The 21861-nt window shown below is 39.0% G+C and overlaps 1 protein-coding gene across 7 annotated transcripts in view; it reads right to left on the bottom strand.

Moving 5' to 3' along the window:
• Positions 1–21861, bottom strand: part of RIC8B (RIC8 guanine nucleotide exchange factor B) — a 103233-nt gene that overhangs the window by 52731 nt on the left and 28641 nt on the right. For all 7 annotated transcript variants that reach the window (XR_014794715.1, XR_014794716.1, XM_084880132.1 and 4 more), the window contains exons 3-4: positions 20648–21256; positions 10415–10509 (exon numbers count right to left, since the gene is read on the bottom strand). Coding sequence is in view for 5 of the 7 variants with exons in the window: in XM_084880129.1 (XP_084736255.1) it covers positions 10415–10509; positions 20648–21256 (704 nt within the window). In the remaining 2 variants the exon portion in view is untranslated. The remainder of the gene's footprint in view (positions 1–10414; positions 10510–20647; positions 21257–21861) is intronic.

Here is a 21861-nt window from a genome sequence, read left to right as displayed (position 1 = left end):
TGGGGAGCCACTGCAGGGTTTGCGCCGTGATAGACTCTAACTTATGTTCAAAGGGCCACTCTGGCTCCTGCACTGGGAACAGGAGGAAGGACATCAACGCTGAGGAGGACCAGTTAGGGTGTTACATAATAAGTCAGGTGAGTGCACAGGGGGATAACAGTGAAGTGGTCAGATTGGGACACATTTTTAATAAATTCCTGATAAGCTAATGCAGAGTATAAGAATCCAAGGTTCTAGCGTTAGGAGGTAGAAAGCTGGAGTTACCATAAATTGAAATGGGAAACACCATAGGAGAAACAGCTTTTTAGGGGAAGATTAAGAGTTTAATTTTGAATATATTAAGTTTGGAGTGCCTACCAGACTTCCTAGTGGAGATATTAGTAGGAAGTTAGCTAAAAGAGTCAAGGTCAGGGAGAGAGATCTGGATTATAGATATAAAATAAGAATCATTAGCATGTAGATCAAGCATGTCAAACTCGCAGCCCACAAGTATTTTTGCAGCCCAGACAATATAATGGTATGTAAGAAATGTTTTAATAAAAATTTAATGACTTAATTTTTACAATATCCTGTTATACATAATTTTTAATAATGAACTACAATGTTTGTTAATGACTGATTACTATAATCATGTTGCATTCAATTCCTTACACACCTTACGTGCAGGCATACCATTTCTCTCCACTAATACTAGCAGCGAATATTTTAGCAGCCGATTGCCATGTCATTAGTCTTATCTTGACTTATTTGGTGTGCACAATAGGAAACAATTCGTTTTTGGAGAACAAGAAAAATAAATTTATTTGCATTACGCTTATTAATTTGTGCAATTATTCAGTATCTGGTAAATTAATGTGCAAGAAAAAATATTTTTATTGAAGTGTTCTATTATTTTATCTTAATGATAACTCATTGATTTTAGCCCTTTGTATTCAGCATGTCTCTATCGAAATAAACCTTTGTTTCTATGAAAATTTCAGCTTTTGTTTTTTTTTGCGGCCCACATAAACTTAAACCTTGTTTATTTGGCCCGTGTTAGCCTTTGAGTTTGACATGCTTGATGTAGATGGTACTTACAAATAAAAGATTGGATTGAATCGGTAAGGAAGTGTAGATTGAAAGAAAAACACACACACAAAAAACCAACAAAACCCTATGAGGACTGAGCCTGGGCAGTCTATCCTCCAGAGGCTGACTGGTAGAGGAAGAAGTTACAATTAGTGAGGTAGGAAAACCAAGATAGTATGGCATCCTGGAAGAAAAGTATGTAAGACTGGAGTCACCTGTGACAAATGATGTGAACAGTAAGAAGATAACTAAGAAATGTCTTCTGGATTTAGCAATACAGAAGTCACCAGTGACCTCAGTAATAGCCATTCTGGTGCAATAGTGGAACTAAAGCCTGAGGAGATTGGATTCAAGAGATGATAACAGAAGATTCAATCTGTACCTGGAGGAATTTTTTGCAAAGGGCAAGAGAAGACCAGAGCAGGAGCAGATAGAGAAGGTTCAAGAAAACCTGGATAATTATGGCTAGAAAGACCCCTAAATACTGCTCTCAGCAAAGCGTACCTTTTAAACCCACAGTGACCTGGTCATTGTTCTCTATTTTTTTTTATTAAAAAACTTTTTTTCATCTTCTAAATAAATCTTTATTGTTCAGATTATTACAGTTGTTCTTTTTTTCCCTTCCATAGCTCCCCTTCCGGTTCCCATCCCACACTCTGTCCTTACCCTCCCTCCCCACTATCCTCATCCACAGATGTACGATTTAAAAAAAAAAAAAATGTTTTTTATTGATTTTTCACAGAGAGGAAGGGAGAGGGACAGAGAGTTAGAAACATTGATCAGCTACCTCCTGCACCCTGGGGGATGCGTCCGCAACAAAGGCACATGCCCTTGACGGGAATCGAACCTGGGATCCTTCTGTCTGAAGGCTGACGCTGTATCCACTGAGCCAAACTTTGGCACGATTTTTTTTTTATTTTTTTTTTTATGACATTCAACCAATTGAGGTACTAGGATCGGGGCCAGGCCAGCAATCTTTTTTTTTTTTTTTTTTTTTTTTAATATATTTTATTGATTTTTTACAGAGAGGAAGGGAAAGAGGTAGAGAGTTAGAAACATCGAAGAAAAACATATGCCCACAACCAGGATATGTGCCCTTGACTGGATTCGAAACTGGGATCTTTCAGTCCGCAGGCCAATGCTCTATCCACTGAGCCAAACCGGTTTCGGCAGGTGTACAATTTTTGTCTAGTCTCTTCCTGTACCCCCAACACCCCTTTCCCCCTGAGAATTGTCAGTCCACTCTCTCTCTATGAATATATTCTATTATATTCACCAGTTCACTCCGTTCATCAGATTTTTTATTCACTTGATTTTTAGATTTACTTATTGATAGACATGTATTTGTTGTTCATAACTTTTATCTTTACCTTTTTCTTCTTCCTCTTCTTAAAGAATGCCCTTCAGTATTTCATATAATACTGGTTTGGCAGTGATGAACTCCTTTAGCTTTTTCTTATCTGTGAAGCTCTTTATCTGACCTTCAATTCTGAATGATAGCTTTGCTGGGTAGAGTAATCTTGGTTGTAGGGTCTTGCTGTTCATTACTTTGAATATTCCTTGCCATTCCCTTCTGGCCTGAATAGTTTCTGTTGAGAAATCAGCTGACAATCGTATGGGTGGTCCCTTGTAGGTAACTAACTGTTTTTCTTTCTGCTTTTAATATTCTTTCTTTGTCTTTTGCTCTTGGCATTTTAATTATGATGTGTGTTGGTGTGGTTCTCTTTGGATTCGTTTTGTTCAGGGTTCTCTGCGCTTCTTGGACTTGTAAGTTGATTTCTTTCACCAGGTTGGGGAAGTTTTCTGTCATTTCTTCAGGTTTTCAATATCTTGCTCTCTCTCTTCTTCTGGCACCCCCATAATTAAGATGTTAGTAAAGTTGTCCCAGAGGCTCCTTTCACTATCTTCATATTTTTTTATTCTTTATTCTTTTTTCTTTTCCGGCATTGTGTTTTTTGCTTCTTCGTATTTCAAATCTTTGACTTGATTCTTGTGATCCTCTAGTCTGCTATTGGATCTCTGTATATTATTCTTTATTTCAGTCAGTATGCTTAATTGCTAGTTGGTCCTTTTTCATATTCTCAAGGGTTTCACTAAATTTATCAGCGGTTTCTAGAAGATTCTTGAAAAACCTTAAAACCATGGTTTTGAACTCTATATCTAGTAGTTTGCTTTCCTCCATTTCTGTCATTTGTGACCTGCTTCTTTGTCTCTGCATTTTGGCTGCTTCCCTGAGTTGATAAAAAGTGGTTTTGTGTGCTAGGTGTCCTATAGGGCCCAGTGGCTCAGCCTCCCCAATTACCCGAGGTAGACCCTCTTGGTGCACCCCTTTGAGGGCTCTGTGCACAGTCTTGTAGTTAAACCTTGATTTTGTTCGTATCACTGGGAGGAATTGACCTCCAGGCCAATTAGCTGTGAGGGTCAGTGTATCTACAATGGGAAAACTTCTGTACTGGAGACACCCTTATGGGGCAAGACTTGCTTCAGTGGGGCTTTGGTACTCACTGAGTCTACCCCTTGAAGTATGTCCCTATGCATCTGAGGAGTTGAAATCTGGATAGTCCCACTCTGATCACTGGGTACACTGGCTCTTGGATCTCCAAGGAGGTGCAAATTTAGCCTCTGCCTGAGGCTACCCAGCAGGAGCTAAGGAGATATCTACAGATTCCTCTTCTTTGGGGTTTGAAGGTGCCCAGATGAGGCCCAATTATGAAGCAATGCAAGCTGCTGTGGGGCCTTGGGCCTTCTTTTGGAAGTTCTGGGGCTCTCTGACCCAGCTGCAGTTTGTTAGGTAATTTTTGATTGCAATGGGCCAGGCCATTCATATGCAAGAGGCTCTATGCACAGCTTGGGTGGGGTGGGGTCTCAGGGAATCAACAGGGTGGGGCAAACAGCTATAGCTGATCCTCAGCACTGCCCTAAGAGGCCCCCGGGTCTCAATGTCCTGCGGTAATCACTGCAAGCATCTCTAAGAGAAAGCCGCCCTCGAGTTCCACCTGAAGCCAGACAGTCCAGTTTCTCCCCATACGAGTCTGGGTCCCCAGAGTCTCATCTAGAACTGGAGTTCAGAGCAGTCGGGAGCTTATGTCTCCCTCCTGATTGAAAAAGACAACCGTGTCCTCAGTTGCCAGCCCTATCCACGCACATGCCTCCGTACCTCCGCACTTTAATTTTGCACCTCCTCTGAGTCTCAGTGTGCTTTTCTCTTCCTTTCTAGTTGTAGAATTTCCACATAGCCAGCCTTCCTGTGGTTCTGGATGATGTCTGTTTTGCCTTTTAGTTGTAGTTTTAAAGTGGTTGTGTGAGGCAGCAATTTCAGATGTTTACCTATGCCGCCATCTTGGTTTCTCCTCTATTTCTTTGTCTATGATTTCTCCTGCCTAGAACATTCTCATTCCTTAAGAATAGCTCAAACCTCACTTCATCCTCAACAAATATTTCCTATGCCTTTTTCTAGGTGCTAAATATAGAAAAATAAATAAAATAAAATATATTCATTTTCCTAAGAGAAGGCAGCATAACAACATGTAGAGCAATGGGCTGAATTCTACCATGTTTCCCCGAAAATAAAACATCCTCTGAAAATAAGACCTACTTACAGGTTTCCTTCTGAGTGAAATATAAGGCATCCCCCTGAAAATAAGGCCCCCCTAGGCTCTGTCTCAGAATGAAAATTAATTTACTGTAAACTGGTCACTAGGGCCGCCCCGACTGGCCATGGGGAGGGGCTGTGGGTGGTGGGCTGGCTGGCCCCACTCCCGAATGGGGTAGCAGGGGCTGACTGGGGGCCAGGAGCCTGGGAGAGGGGCCATGGGTGGCTGGCCAGGCAGCCCTGTCCCTGATCGGATTGGGGGCCGACTGGGGATGGAATTGGCTGGGGGAGGGGTCATGGGCCAATTGGGGTGGTGCAAGCTCATCTGGGGTAGAGGCTGCAGGAGGCTGGCCAGCCAGCCCTGCCGGTGGGAGAGGCTGATCCAGGGGTGGGGGGTGGCTAAGCGGAGGCACTGCGGGAAGTTGGCTGGCCACCCCCCATCTCCATTTGGCCAGTTCACTGGCCACAGTGTGCCACATAGTGACTGGTCATTCTGGTAGTTATGGTGTAACAGTTGCTGGCTTTTAATATATATAGACTAGAGGCCCAGGGCATGGATTTGTGCACTGGTAGGTTCCCTCAGCTTGGCTTGCACCCTCTCACAATCTGGGACCCCTTGGGAGATGTTGAACTGCCTGTTTTGGCAGGGTGCACCGGGATTCTAGTATGCATATAAGATCTTTGGTTAATCTCTTCCCATCCTCCCTCCTTCCCCTTTCCCTCTGAGATTCATCAGTCTGTTCCATGTTTCCATGCCTATGCATTAAGCATCTGCTTACTGGTGGTCAGTGCATGTCATAGCTATTGGTTAAATGGTTGCTTAGGTTTTTATATATATAGATAAAGCTGGGGGGAAAAAGACATTATGCTTAGCATTGTAATGAGATGTCACTAGGTATTAAATTGTCCCCTTCAATCCTATATAATAAAAGCCTAATATGCTAAGTGTCGGGCAGTTCTTCCAACCATTCAACCAGTCACTATGATGCACACTGATCACCAGGGGGCAGATGCTCCGAATGGTAGGTTAGCTTGCTGTTGAGGTCTGGATGATAGGGACTGGGCGGGACAGGCCCTGGAGCCCTCTCACAATCTGGGTCCCCTAGGGGGATGTCAGAGAGCCAGTTTCCACTTCATCGCTGCAGGCCAGGCTGAGGGAACCTGCATGGTGTACAAATCTGTGTACCAAGTCTCTAGTATATGAAATAAAATGAATGTGTCTAAAAGAAACATCTGAAAAAGCATTATAGGTGCTAATGTGCTGAGTGAAAGACATAAGATTGAGAGGCTAAATGACATTAAATCAGATCTGGCCCTTTCCCTTCTTTTTTCTCCTCTCCAGTGCATGAGCCATCTTATCTTACCCCTTCTCTCTAAAATAAATCCACAACCACAACCACAGCCACATCCATATGCAACTTTTTTTTGCATAAGCTTATTGATTATGAACAAGAGAGCTAAAAATACTTTCAGGCAGAGATAACAGAACTAGGCTGTCCTTTAATGTAGCAAAGAAGGTGGATCATACCAACTTGTTACAGTAAGTATAAACAAAAGGAAATGAAATATAATACAGATTTTAATAACTAAGATGCTAATTATTGGAAATAAAGGTCAAGTCAGCTGTTATTATAAGGTAACTCATTTTCTCTCTATGTTCATGTCCCCTTGATTTCTTGGGGGAGGGAGGAAGTACTGTCTTACAGATATCAGAAAAAGTTGCTGCCAAGCCATCTCCTAACTTACACATCTCTTAGAGCACCTTAATAGGCATCTGACATGCATGTTTCATAAAACGTACATGGCTTGAAAACAACACACCCTTAGAAAATAACTTTGAAAATGGAGTGAGATGTTACTTTGAAACAGTCTTCCCCCCCACCCCCACCCCGCTTAAACTTATGTCTTATATACACACACAAAATGTTTTCAGGATCACTACAAATGAGCAGAAATTAGTAGACATTACAATTCTAGTAAGCCTCCTAAAATTGCCCTTTGAGGTTGATGCAGTTTTCCTCTATTAAGTGAATTAGCTTATGTGTATTACTGCTAGAATAATCACTTTAAATTCTGATTAAGGGATATGCAGGGCCACTCCAGACAAACTGCCAAGTCAGCAGCAACCTCAATCTTCCAGGAAAGCCTCTGAGAATTCTATATGGGTAAATTCTATACTGGCTCTAGGGTAGGGATGGGGACTATCAGGCTCTTAGGCAGTTTAAGGCCTTCAAAATCATCTCGTCTGGCCCTGCTAAGGATTAGGGTTCAGTTAAATGTTTGACCAAATATAGCAGGCTAATTTTTAAGTTGATAATGTTGTATGGCCCTCTGATGATGTTATAAATATCCCAATGGCTCTTGGCAGAAAAAAAATTCCCTCTTCTCTGCTCTAGGGAAAGCATTTTTATTTACAGTGTAGCTAATAAATAGTTTATCAAAGCAACTTTTAAGATAAAAACAAATTTCATTAAAAATATATTTTAAATCAATTTAAGAAAAATAATATATAAAGCAACTCTTAGGAAGGGAAGTAAAGAAATCCGATTACTTTTTATTTAAAAATCTGATTAAAAAAACCCTCTATAGTTTTGATCTATTTTGATGGATACCAGGTACTATGTTAAAATATTAAATTCATTCTTCAGAGAAATCCTTAGCAATATTTTGTGACTAGTGTAGCAATGACTTTTAATACACTTTGTGTTGAATGGTCTCAATTCTTTGTATGAATGTTCTTTAACTCATGATATCTGATTTAAAAAAAAAAATTAATTTACTCCTGGGCTTATAAACCCCATTTTCTTTTAGTTTCTACATTTCTAATGCCTCTTGATTATATAAAAAAAAATTATGGTAAGAAAAATGTTCAATGAAATCTTTTTAGAGACTATGATTTATTGGAGTTATCTGATTATTTTTTAAAGGCACAGTCTCAAGAAAATTGAAGGAACTTTTGACCTGTAGCTGCATAAAAATTACACTTTTCAATTGAAACAAAAACACAATCTTTTGCATACTTGCAGGATAAAGTACATAAAGATAACCTACCAACGAACTCATTACAATATCAAATGATAAATTGCCAATTGTAACAAAAAAAAGTGGATTTGCTTAAAAAAATAACAAGAATATGTTTCATTTTATTTAAGCCATATTTTGGAAAACAATATTATAAATGTTCAAAGGCAATTTCTATTATAAAGAACCCAACTTTTAAATTTATTTATAAAGCAGAGATAATGCCAAAGTTACTTTTTTGCAGATTTAAATTTATTTGAATTGTTTAAAATGCCACTTGCGTTATTATTAAGCACCATGAGCAGTTTCATGTTAAAAGTCAGAAGTCTTGTTACTGCAAATCTGATCTTGAACAGAAAGAGCACTAGAAAAATGCATAAATACTTATTCAGTTGTTCTTGGAGAATGATAAATTTCAATAGTAGTCCATTAATACTCTAACAGGCAAGTCATAAAACTTGATATTAACTATTTTTTATGTATTACTTGAGACAGATTCAATTCTATCTCCATGTGCCGGTAGCTCTCCGTGGGACCTGGCCGCTCCACACCCGCCGCCCAGAGGCTCTCCGTGGCCCAGAGGCCCCATTCGCACCCCAGCCAGGCCAGAAGCCCATTTGCAGCCATGCGTGGAATGCTTGCCTCATTGCTGGGGCTACGATGCAAGCATCCCTCACCACTGTCCAGAGGCCCGCCGTGGACAATGCAATGAGGCAAGCATTCCACCAGGCCACTCATGCTGCCTGCTCTCAGCAGCCACCCCCCTGGGACTGGGGGGCTCTGATGGGGCTGAAAGGACTGGGTGCTGCCATATTTGTGATGGAATGAGTTAATTTGCATATTACCATTTTATTAGATAGGATATATTTTATTGATTTCAGAGAGGAAGGGATAGGGAGAGAGAGATAGAAACATCGATGATGAGTGTCACTGATCAGTTGCCTCCTGCATGCCCCACACTAAGAATTGAGCCCGCAATCTGGGCATGCATGTGCCCTGACCGGGAATTGAACTGTGATCTCCTGGTTCATAGGTCCATGCTCAACCAGTGAGCCATGCTGGCCAGGCAAGATTCAATTCTTATAGTTTATAAAATATAATTTATATTGTTTAATATATATTAAAGGCCTCTGAGAGGCTGCTGATCAGCCCCACCTCTCTGATCAGGCCCAGAGATGCTTACTGGCATAGAAATCGACCAGAATAAAATCTGGGTGAACTCTAAGGAGCCAATGGCTGCCTAGGAGGTGGAGCTTTTGACACTGAATGGCATAGAAACCAACCAATCAGAACCAAATCTGGGTAAAGTGTGAGGAGCGAATGGCTGCCTAGGAGGCAGAGCTTTTGACACTGACTAGCATAGAAATCGACTAGTCAGAACCTAATCTGGGTGAACTGCAAAGGCAGAACCTAAGGTGGGGGCTGAGGAGGGGGTTTTAAGGGCAATAGTTATTTGGTGTAAGGTGTAAGAAAGTGGTTCAATTTTTTAATGACAAGTTTGGCAGTATAGTGCACATGGCTGGCTATCAGTCCAAATATAGGGATTATGTATCTTTGTCTGCCAAGAGCATCTCCTCCTGCTGAAAAAGGCTCCCCCTATTTAAGCAATCCTATATTATATAATCTATCTATATTAATAAAAGGGTAACATGCTAACTAGACTGGGTCAACCAGCCATCATTTGGACTTCCGACTTCCTTCCGGACAAAGCTGTGGTGGTGGGGGCTGAGGCAGAGGAGATCAGGCTGGCAGGGGAGGGAAGTTGGGGGCGAGATCAGCCTGGCAGGGGAGGGAAGTTGGGGGCAAGATCAGGCTTGCAGGGGAGAGCACTTAGGGTAAGATCAGGCTGTTGGAGAGGGCCGTTGGGGGTAACCAGGCCAGCAGAAGTGGGCAGTTGGGGACGAGATCAGGCTGGCAGGGGAAAAGAGTTGCGGGTGAAATCAGGCCAGCAAGGAAGGGTAGTTAAGGGAGATCAGGCAGGCAGGCAGAGGCAGTTAGGGGCAATCAGGCAAGCAAGTGAGCGGTTAGAAGCCAGTGGTCCCAGATTGTGAGAGGGATGTCTGACTGCCAGACATCCCCCAAGGGATCCCCAATTGGAGAGGGTGCAGGCTTGCTGAGGGATAACCCCCCCCCCCCCAATGCACGAATTTCATGCACTGGGCCACTAGTCTATAATAATAAAAGTGCTAATTACACCAGACATGCTTCTGGATGGAACCGGGGCTGTGATGGAAGCCCAGGTCCCAAGTGCCAGAATGAAGATGGTGCTGGCAGCTGGGGGGAGGAAGACCTACTTTTGCATGAATATCGTGCATCAGACCATAGTTAAGATTATATATGAACTTGGATAAACTGCTTATCTTTCTATGCCTCAGTTTCATCATCTATTGAGAAGAAAAAATAATAGTACCTATTTCTTAAAGCTAGTGTGATGATTAAACGCAGCTAATCTTTATAAAGAACTTAAAATAATGCCATACACATTATTCAATAACTGTGTGCTATTATGATAGCTGTTCTGGGTTTTCTTGTTGAATGCAACAAATGCCAAATTCTCTTCTCTTGTTGGGGCTAAGTTTATAAGTCAAAGTGGACAATGAAAATAGCTCATTAGAGCATAGTAATGATTTCTAACTTACCAGTTACCCGATTTATTATGATATTTTCACTTTCTTGTGCTTATAGCAATTAAAATTAGATGCATAAAAACAATAAGAACTGGAGGTTACCTACCTATGCAACTCTTCTGTTTTGTCTTCAGTTGGACCTGCAATTAGTAAACAATGGCGAAGGACAGCTGCCATGACACGGAACTGATGAGATTCACTCTATGGCACATAAAAAAGAGATGAAAAATTAGAGATTGAATGCCTTACTGAAGGAGTTTGGTACATCACTACATTCCTGGGAATTTATTATGGCCTATCTGCCCTTCAAAACAGTCATTCTTATCCCATACATAAAGAGGGCATAGTCATTCTCACATCAGTAGCTATAGCCACTCCAGAAATAGCTGAAACCAGTAGTTGTTGATCTAGCCACTCCCTTGCAGGGGTGGGGATCCTTTTTTCTGCCAACAGCTATTTGGATATTTATAATACCATTCAAGGGCCTTACAAAATTACCGAATTAAAAATTAGCCTGCTATATTTGATCAAACATTTAATTAACTGACCCCTATGCCTTGACAGGGCCAGACCAAATGATTTTGAGGGCATTATACTGCCTAAGGGCTGGATGTTCCCCACTCCTGCTTAGAGCATGTCAGGCAAAGAGAGATAGGATAGCACCCACTCACTCTTTCACCTTAAAACCAATTCAACTAGGGATCTTTTACATTTCTCGAAAAGCCTAGATTATTTTGTTTGATAGTATATTGTTCCAGATTACTAGTCATTAGAAAAGTTCATACAGATGTAATGCTATCAGATATTTTAGGAACGGGTTGTATATCCTTAATAAAAATATCTCATCTCTTAACTTTCTAAAGTAATGGATTAAAATCTATAATCTATCGACTTTATTTTAATGAACCATCTTAATCTCCCAGTTTCTCCAAATCTTGCTAAGTCTCCCCAGAATTACCAGCAAGTGATGAAAAACAGGTGACCTGAGTTTAATCTATTTTTCCAATGTTTACTCATTGGTAGTGGTGTTAAAAACAGTAGGAAATAAGCTAAGCTCGGAATAATCACTTGGTTTACTACCTTATTTTTAGTGAGATCTCGGGTCACTACAATTTCTATAATTACCCACATCAAGATCTTATCTATCTTCTTCCAGAATTTTAGTAATTAAGAAGACATAAAATTAATAATTATGATAGCAATTCCAGATATAGTATACTTCAGAAAGGCTACTTCAAAAGTACTGAAAACAAATTCTCCCTCTCTCTCTCTCTCTCTCTCTCTCTCTCTCTCTCTCTCTCTCTCTCTCTCTATATATATATATATATATATATATATATGATTTAAAGTCCATATGAAGTGGAATATGCTCACATATTATACACATATACCCTATATTCATATATATAATTCAGCCCTTCTAGGAAGAATGTCTCTTATAAAATCTAACAAGCAGTAGGGCACACTTTCATTACTCATAATGCAGATGACAATATTTTAAACAGAACACCATTGTGGGTAGATGCAGTGGCATAATAAAAAAAGCACTGCACTTGGTGTCAGGCGTTTAGTTTGTGACCTTAGGACAAACCATATAGCTTCTTTGAGTCAAAGCTTCCCCACATGCATCTCCAAAAGCATGAGCTTGTTAGGGTTATGAAAGAATTAAAGAAGATGAAACACATAAAAGTGCTCAGTATTTTCAAAACATGCTTTTATTGATTTTAGAGATAGGAAGGGAGAGGGAGGGGAACATCAATGAGACAGAAACATTGATCATCTACCTCCTGCATGCTCCTACAGGGAATCCAGCCTGCAACCCAGGCTTGTGCCCTGAATGGGAATCAAAACGGTGACCTCTTGGTGTATGGGATAATGCTCAACCAACTGAAGGTGCTCAATACATTCAATGAAACATTTGAAGGTGAGGAGCAAGAATGAGGGAGAAAGGAAACAACAAAAAGTGAGATTGATAGAGCTGAAATGAGTGATATTGAAATAACTGTGTGGTGGTGGAACAGGAAAGAATAAAGGAGAAAAGGGACCGATGCAATGCCAGAGACATGAAGGCTGGCAGGGTTGGAATGAATGCTGTCCCTTTTGCCATCCATCTTCAAATGCTTGAGTCAAAATTCTCTAATATGTAAATACTAGAGGCCCAGTGCACAAAATTCGTGCATGAGGAGGAGGTCCCTCAGCCTGGCCTGCACCCTCTCCAATCCAGGATCCCATGGGGTATGTCTGACTGCTGATTTAGGACTGATCCTGGGAATCGGGCCTAAGCTGGCAGCTGGACATCCCTCTCACAATCTGGAACTGCTGGCTCCTAACCGCTTGCCTGCCTGCCGGCCTGATAGCTCCCAAGTGCCGCCCCTTGCCAGCCTGATGGCCCCCAACTGCCTTCCCCTGCCAGCCTGATCTCCCTAACTGCTTCTGCCTGAGCCCCCACCACTGTGGCTTTGTCTGAAAGAAAGATATCTGGTCACCTGGTCTAATTAATGTATTACCTTTTATTAGTATAGATACTTTTATTTACCCCAAATTATACCAAGCTCAAAACTCATCTATTACTTAATCACATTTTCTTGGTTTGAAAATTAACTGGGAATTTACTTCCTTTTAAACTAATTTTCCTTTATTCTAGGTATCACAGGCCTTTTGCAAAACTATCCTTTTTGGTTTTTCCATTATTTGCAACTGTAAACCCCAGACTCTACTTCCTTCTATCCCATTTCCTCCTGTCCCAGTTTTCATAACACCAATTCCCAAGTTGTAACCTAGATTTGCCATATCCTCCTTTTATAATAAATCCACTAAATCCTATTTCTCCACTCAAAACAACTACTGAAGTCCCTGATTGTTGCCTCCACTCTTGGCATCAGATTCCTTTTGAGACTCTAGGTCTCAACTGAAATCTTAGAGAAGCCCCTTCTTTGACCACCTTATCTAAAGTAGATTCTTTCCTTCATTATTTTCTATCACTACATCTTGTTAGAATTTTTTTCAAGAAATCAAAATTTGTAATTCCACATGATTATATACTTGCATATACACGGTTTTCTCCATAACCTATTACCTTCACAAGTTTAAAGGGTATGTATATAATAGATGTTCAATCAATTTTTAAAATTTAGAGATTTTTAAGAAAGAGGAAGAAAGAGAGAGAGAGAGAAACATCAATCTGTTGTTCCACTTATTTATGCATTCATTTATGCATCTTATATGTGCCCTGAATAGGGATCAAACTCACAACCTTGGAGTATTGGGTTGATGTTCTAACCAACTAAGCTATTCGACCAGGGCTCGATTATTTGTAATATAAATGGTAAAAAACAAAACAAAACATGCCCAAATTATAAGTGTACATCTAGATCAATTTTCACAAAATGAGCACATTCATATAATTAACACAAAAATGATGCAATGCTAAGATTAAGAAACCCAGAATTCCCTCTTGGCTCCTTCCAATGATATTCCTCCACTACTCAATGGTAATCCTAATGTATCACATCACAGGCTTGTAGTTTTGTTGTCACTAAACCTTACATGAATGGAATCATAAAATACAGACTCCTTTGTATCTGGTTGTGAAATTCATCTGTGCTGTTCCGTGTAGGTATAATTTGTTCAGTTCATTGCTTGAGAGCAGTGCTATTTGCACTGCAGTTTGTGAACCACTGCTGTTCTACACCCTGTTTGCCACTGATCTGCAATGCCATAGTACAGAAGGTGCACGTGAGCATTTAAAAAAATTTCTGAGCAGTTTGACATTGTGTGTAATATATTATGTAAGAGTTTCATTCTGACAGCTTGGGGGAAATCTGGTCCTTTACCACAGTTAGGTTAAGAAAACACTGCTGCATACAATGAATACATTACAATTTACTTATCCATACTACTCTTGGTGAACATTTGGATTATTTCCAGGCTTGGGTTATATTGAAGAGTGCTGTTATGAACATACTTCTTTACATGCCATTTGGTATGCTGGGTCACAGGGCATATATATATGTGAAGCTTTAGAAGATACTGTCTGCCAAACAGTATTTCAAAGTGTTTAAATCAACTTATACTCTCACCAGTTTTCTACAGCTATGCCAACAATTGGTATTGTTAGCCTATTTAATTTTAGTCATTCTTGTGTGCAGTGTCTCATGGTTTTATTATGCATTTTCCTGATGAACACCTTTTCATATGTCTTTTGGTCATCTGAACAGCTCTTTAGTAAAGGGACTGTTCAAGCCTTTTGCCTATTTTTCTGTTGGGTTGACTGACTTTACTTATATGTATTTGTAGGAGTTTTTAATGTATTCTGGATAAAGTCCTTTATTGCATATATGTGTTGCAAATATCTTCTTCCACTTGGTGGCTTACCTTTTTACTTTCTTTTCTTGATGGACTCAATTGTCAACTTCCCCTCTATAGTTTTATCTTTATTTTGTCCTGTTTTAGAAATCTTTGCCTATTTAAGAAATGTTTGACTTGTTTAAGATAAAGTCATGAAGATAATCTTTTGTTTTCTTCTAAGAACTTCATTATTTTGCCTTTTATATTTAATTCCCTTATCCACATTAAAACAATTGTGTCTGGTACAAGATAGAGATTCACATTTGTTTTTTCCATACAGCCACACAATTGCAATTTATTAAAAAGCTCACCTTCCTTCCACTGTACTTCAATGTTACCAATATCATAAATCAGTTGACTGCATATGTGAGGTTTGTTTCTAGACTTTTTATTTGTCTCAACAGCCTAGGTCTCAACAATATTTGTTGAATGAGTGCTATCATTTAAGAAGTATTATATAACAAAGGTTACAGTGAATACTATTTCCTTCTGTTAGTTTTTTTTTTTTTTTTAATCCTCACCCAAGGATATTTTTCCAGTGATTTTTAAGAGTGGAAAAAGAGAGGGAAAGATAGAAACTTCGTTTCTAAAGAAACACATCAATTGGTTGCCTCCTGTATGTACTTGGACCAGAGTTTGGTCCAGGGAAGAGCCAACAACCCAGGTATGTGCCCTTGATTAGAATCAAACCCAGGACCCTTCATTCTGCAGACAGATACTCTATTCAGTGAGCCAAACCAGCTAGAGCCCTACCGGTATTGTTGCTTATTTTGCTGTGTGATTTTTCCATAGACAATTTAAACTCTCTGATTTTTATTTAGTGTCCTCATTTCTCAAATGGAGTTAATGTTACTATCTTAGAAGGATGATAGAAGGTTTGAAAATAATCTATATTAATAAAAGCATAGGTGGCCCTTGAGCCCTCATGCACAATGTCGTCACAAGATGGCCACCACAAGCTGGACACAACAAAGGCGGGTCCCAGTGGAGGAGACAGGTCACAGCAGGGGAGGACAGTTGTGGGCAACAGGCTGGCAGGGGAGGGTAGTTGGGGGCGATTGGGCCAGCAGGGAGGGCAGTTGGGGGTGATCAGGCCAGCAGGGGAGCAGTTAGGGGGCGATTAGGCTGGCAAGCAGAAGTGGCTAGGGGCAATCAGGCAGGCAGGCAGGTTAATAAGCCACCAGACCTGGATTGTGAGAGGAATGTCCGACTGCTGGTTTAGTCAGACATCCCCCAAGCGGTCCCAGATTGGAGAGGGTGCAGGCCAGGCTGAGGGACACCACCGTGTACACGAATTTTGTGCACTGGGCCTCTAGTTACTCTTTATAAAACATTATACAAACCCAGTATATACAACTGTCATTTGCTTGCTTCATGATCTTAGTTTTGATATCTTTAGGGAATCAATAGTCTTTCCTCTGATATCATACTATCTCCAAATGTTGTGAAGGAAAAGAAGTCTCTAAGGACAAAGGGAGGAAAAAGAGAGAGAAAGCCAAGTAGGTTTGCTGTGAAAATGAAAATGAGATGACAAAACTTAGGAAATTCTTTGGGATTTCTTTATACAGCCTGTATTTCTTAATGTAAATTCTGGTGTACTATTGCTTTTTTTCTCAAGTGCAAACTGTAGAAGATTTCACTTTTGTTTGGTAAAGGTACCAATTTCTTCATACCTTTTCATTCAGAGCTTTAACCAATCTAATCAATGCCTGAGAGAAAGTCTAAAGGGAGAATACATCACACTAATGAGTCCTAATCTGGTTTTGTAATCTCAGTGTAGTTCTAATTTACTTCGATAAAATTTAGGAAACTTGTCCTATATAAATTCACTTTCAATTCTAGAAAAAGTGAAACAGACAAACACAGACAGGTGTGCACAAATGCATTAAACATTCTTACTTGGAAATATTTCAGGTAGCTTTTTATCCTATGCTTTACTCTGGCCCTTTTGCTTACCTCTACCATAGCTATTGTCCCACTAAATTGTATATGTTCAAAAATCTCTCTCCTTATTTTACATCTACCATGGTGCTGGGCATAAAGTTATAAACACTTTTTTTAATTAACTGACAAAAGGAAATGTTTACAAAATAAGAGTGCTGTAATCCCAAAAAGGCTAGAAATCTGCTCATCTAAACACTGTCATTAAATTTTTTAAGCTTCTAGAAAATGTTCTACTAGCTTTGAAAATTCATAAACTTTCAAAAATACCACAAACTTTCCTTTCTTCCTGTCAACCTCAAGTGATTTCTCCTATACAGATATCAAACTATATCACATTTTATTTTTCATTAAGAAAATATTTACTGAACACCTACTTTGTGCTATAGGTATGTTGCTTAGTGGAAAGGCTATGTTAATGAGGTCAGACATAATACTCCCAAAGATCTAAAACATATAGCATTTGAAGCAACTGTACATTTCTGAGGTGATTCTTTTTTACTTTCAAGTAAGAAAATACAGAGAACAGTAAATAATGTAACAAACAGTTGTATATCCACCTATGTTTATATGTCTGATTTTCCTATTAAACAGTTGGTTCTTTGAGGTCACTGATGCTTTGTCTTGCATCTTGTGTGCCTAACACAAAATTGACACATATGGGACAATAAATGTTTGTTGAAAATGATTCTGCAAAAAATATCACACAGCTTGAAGGTTTTTTTTTTTACTTAATATCATGTCTTTTTTCTTATATTTCCTTCAAAGCCTCTAAAATAATCATGGAACTAAACTCTTCTGTTACAGAACTTTTTAATCCATGATATAAAATCTAGTTACAACCTAAATTAAAAAAAGAAACAGCAATAGCAACAATCAGATGTGTTTTTTTTAAGTGAGGCTGGGGAACATGGAAGCATTGCCCACTTATCCACAGGGGCTACTCCTAGGAACTTTAAGGCTTCAAGGAACACATATTGGAAACCACTACTCTATAAGAACATTTGTTGTGAAAAGAAATCAAGATTTTAAATGACTCAATTTTTGTAAAAAAATGTATACGTATTTCTATTTATACTAGAGGCCTGGTGCACAAAATTAGTGCACGGGCGGCTGAGGGGGGAGAGGGTGCCCTCAGCCCAGCCTGCACCCTCTCCAATCCAGGACATTCCTCTCATAATCTGGATTGCTGGCTCATGACCACTTGCCTGTCTGCCTGCCTGCCTGGTTGCCCCTAACTGCTTCTCCCCTACCCACACCAGCCTAGTTGTCTCTCATGGGCCCCCACCAACCTGGTCACTCCACACAGCCTGTTTGTTCAGTCATTTGGTAGTCCCTCACTAATTCCCCTGCTGGCCTGATCATAGGCAGCCATCTTGTGAGGGTGTGACAATCAATTTGCATATTACAGCTTTATTATATAGGATATTATACAATGGAGAATGGTTAGAAAGATATACATAAAAATGCAACTAGTGCTTATCTTTGAGTGGTAGATAATTTGTATTTGTTTATTGCTTGTATGCTCCTTTCCCCATGGATTTTCTATAATTAGCATGTATTATTTTTGTAAAAAGAAAAATATTATTTTTAAAGTTAAATTTTAAAGTTGGATTTTTTTTTTCTGTATAATACATTTTCCATATCCCTTTATTTCAAATGGCATTTTAAAGCATTAACAATTCTTTCAGTATATGCTCAACTGGAGAAAGATGTTTTTCATTTTATAATCAAGGAGATATTAAAACCCAGGTAAATGGACTTTTACTGGCAAGTTTCTCTACACTCTTAGTATAGATTTTCTTCCTTTTTATTTTATCAATTTTCTTTATGGTAGGCTGTAGGTATCTCACTAAAAATACTTTATGCTGATTTCTGCATCATTTCACATGCTGTTCAATTTCTGTGAAATGTTCATCCTTTATTCTTCGAATGGCTGAATCATTCTGTCTTCAGATCTCAGGAAAGATTTTCAGAGGTCTGTGACTGTGCTGAGTACTCTCAATCATTTTACTGCTTCTCTCCTAGCATTTCACACAATTTAAATTATATATTTGTTCATTTATTTATTACCTGTTTCACCAAAACTGGAATTTCATAAAGGCAGAGAGACCTATTATTGTCAATATATTACACAACACCTAGCATAACACCTAGCAATTGTCCATAAATATTTGATGATGGACTGAATGATTGACTAAATGTTTGCTAACATTTGAATCTGGGGACTCAAGTGGCTTAGAATCGCTTTTCCCACACTCTTGCCTAGATGGATTGGCAAGCTGCTGTTTCCAAATTTCTGATACTATACAATAAGCCAAAGTCACACGAATGGGGTACATTTTATAATGGCTGTATCATCTGATTCACAACTCAAAAGAGGCAGTAGGTCTGCAGAGATGTCTGCTGCAGGACTACTGATCCTCGCTCACATACCTTTTGGAGAATAAACATTCTATAACGCAAAATGTGTATTTGCCACTTCAACATTTTCTAAAGCTTCTTCCAGCCTCACCCCTGAGTGCTAATCTCAATTTACTGATATTTATTACATGTCATCCCATAAATACTAGTATACTGACGGGTAGCCACTGAATTATAAACCCTTTTTATCAGGAATCTGAACAGTGTGAGCTACTATTTTGGGCACAATTTAAATAACAGGGAATCCAACAATGGCAAACCAACAGCCTCAGAAGAGCTCTTGCAAACTAAATGGAAAATTTAAAAACACCAAAACAAACAGTGTAAGAAAAATAACTATAGAAGGTACCAAATAAGCATAGAAGACATAGCATTTTAAATACTTCCAACTATTTGGTTTCAAAGCATAAATGAAACATGTGGGCTTTCCACATTTTTTTCTGCCAAGTCCCAGGAAAAACTGACCATACTATGATCATCTAAAATAGCTGTTAGGACTGATCTTCAAATATTTGGTTTCAAAATATAGATCTATTTGCACTTTAAAACTCAGATGCCTGCACACTACCACTACAGCACTGCACTGAGATAATACTTTCAAAAAAAGTTGCTGGCAAATGAGATCTTTATTCACGGTAAGAACTGATTCAAATGGACACAGCAAAATTTTAACCTAAGTCCTACAGTCAATTGTCAAAAAAAAATAAAATGTGTTCTGGCACCAAAATGCTTTTCTTTTCTTCTTTTTTAAAGACAGGGTTAATCTCACCAGTTATTCAAGGTTAAGGTGAGAGGGTAAATGTGATATATTAAGATTCTAGAAGCAAGAAAAAAGAAAGTTTATATTCGCTTCACTTAAAATTGTTGACTTCCTTAAACTAAGTTTCTTATTTAACATATTGTTCTTGTGGATACTCAAATATAAACTATCAAATATGCCTTACTTTGGGCTGCTGGACAGTCCAACCCACAGAAAAGGATCTTAGTCTAGAAATAAGTCAAGTGGTTTAAAATAACTGTTCCCATACTCCCATGTAGTTATGCTTGTTTCCTAGGACTGTACAAGCATGGATATCTAGTTGTAGTCCTCCACTTCTGATTGTTATCTAACACTCTAAAGTAACACTCTAGGAGACTGGGATGATATGTGATACAGCCTCTTACTCTTTTGAGCAGACATTAATTCTGATTGATCAATTTCAACTGGCTTGATTTGTCTTAATTTTTACTTAATTTTTAAAACAGCAGCCACTGAAAATACCTACACCTTTTTAAACAACATTGTTTTGCTTTCCTTAAAATTTTATAATTTAAACCTTATTCCTTAAAGAGGCATTCTTAAAAAAAAAAGAAAGAAAAAAAAAGACACATGATAGTACAACTCAGAAAAGAAACTATATTTGGCTTCTTAAAAATAGTGGTCCATCTTCACCCTTATTCTTCTGATTAGTTACACAAATGGAAAGAGTAAGACTTAAAATGGCTAAGAAATTAATTCTGAGTCATACAACTGGGGAACTCAAAATTTTTTCCATTTCCCGACTTCGTATTCCTCCCCTGCAGGAAGCTCTAAGGATGCCCCAGACAAATTAAATCCCACAGTAAATAAAACCCTTCTTAACCTTACCTCTTTATGCACCTTCCAACTGTCTACCGTCACATTGAAGAGAGCTTTGAGGGCCTCAATGGCACAGTCTGTCTCCTGAGGTGAGAGAGGAGGTCCATTATGGTCTATGGCCGATTCATACTCATCGGTCCACTTGATGCTAAAGGCACTTTCCAAGATCTGGGTTAGCAGCGGTAGTCCCTGGAGCTCATAGCGCAATTGTGACCTGATGTCAGTGTGCAAAAGTGACAGGACGAAGAGCAAGCGCAAGTCAAAGCACTTTATGTCATTGATAAACTTCCGGTCCTTGCACTTTCTCAGGAGGTTACAGAGCTTTGCCGCAAGGTTAAGTTCCAGGCTGAGCTGCTGTGCCATCTGACTGTTGAACACTATGTTACACAGACATTTTAATGACTCCACAATGACTGGGAACTCGGACACCTTCTCCAAAGACTCATCCAACTCATTCAGCTTCGCTAGTCGCAGCAGTATCTGCATATTTTCCTTGGTTGTTACAGGAACTAAAATCTTTTTGTCTCTGGAGAGAATGCGGAGAACTTCCAGGCAGGTCACTTGACATGTTGTTGGGACGTCCTTCACAAGGACTTTAAATATCCCTTCGCAGAGTTTCTGGAAAACAAGATTGAGAATGCAAAAATCATTATTTGGCTTAAAACAGACTTTCTCTACCAATGTATTTAATAGCAGCTCAAGATCTGACTAGAAAGGCTTTTATTATTTTTAAATAAAAAAAATGTTAGAACTGAAAGAGACCATATATTTGGTACACTTCTTTCATTTTATAGATATGGAAATTGAGAACTAGAGAGATTATCTTGCTTGTACTGAGCCAGAGTGAATTAGCGGGGAAGAGCTAGAATATGGATTTCCTAACTTCCAGCCAATATTCTTTCTATAAAATCACTATTCTCTTTTAAGTTGACTAGTTTTAAATTTCTCAAATAGCTTTGTTCTCAATGGAATTTTAATTTCAGACTACATATACGTAATATCAGGATATAAGGCAATCAGTCTGAATCATAGCTGTTCCCTTCCCAAAAGTAAAGATTAATGCCTCGAGATTTGGTTCACAATTGCTCACAAGTACAGGTTCTCGTAAAAGACTTTTAAAAAAACTCCTTTTTTCTGCCGAAATGTTATCTGTGATATTTCTCCGAAATTTAGAATTCTGTCAGTAGTCCCATGTTTTGTAAACCTTAGAACTCTCTTTAGCT

This window comes from Pipistrellus hanaki, assembly GCF_964339955.1.
Source record: "Pipistrellus hanaki genome assembly, chromosome: 3".
Classification (NCBI taxonomy): Eukaryota; Metazoa; Chordata; class Mammalia; order Chiroptera; family Vespertilionidae; genus Pipistrellus; species Pipistrellus hanaki.
The sequence above is the reverse complement of the archived record's forward strand: the minus strand, read 5'-3'. Positions and strand labels throughout refer to the sequence as shown.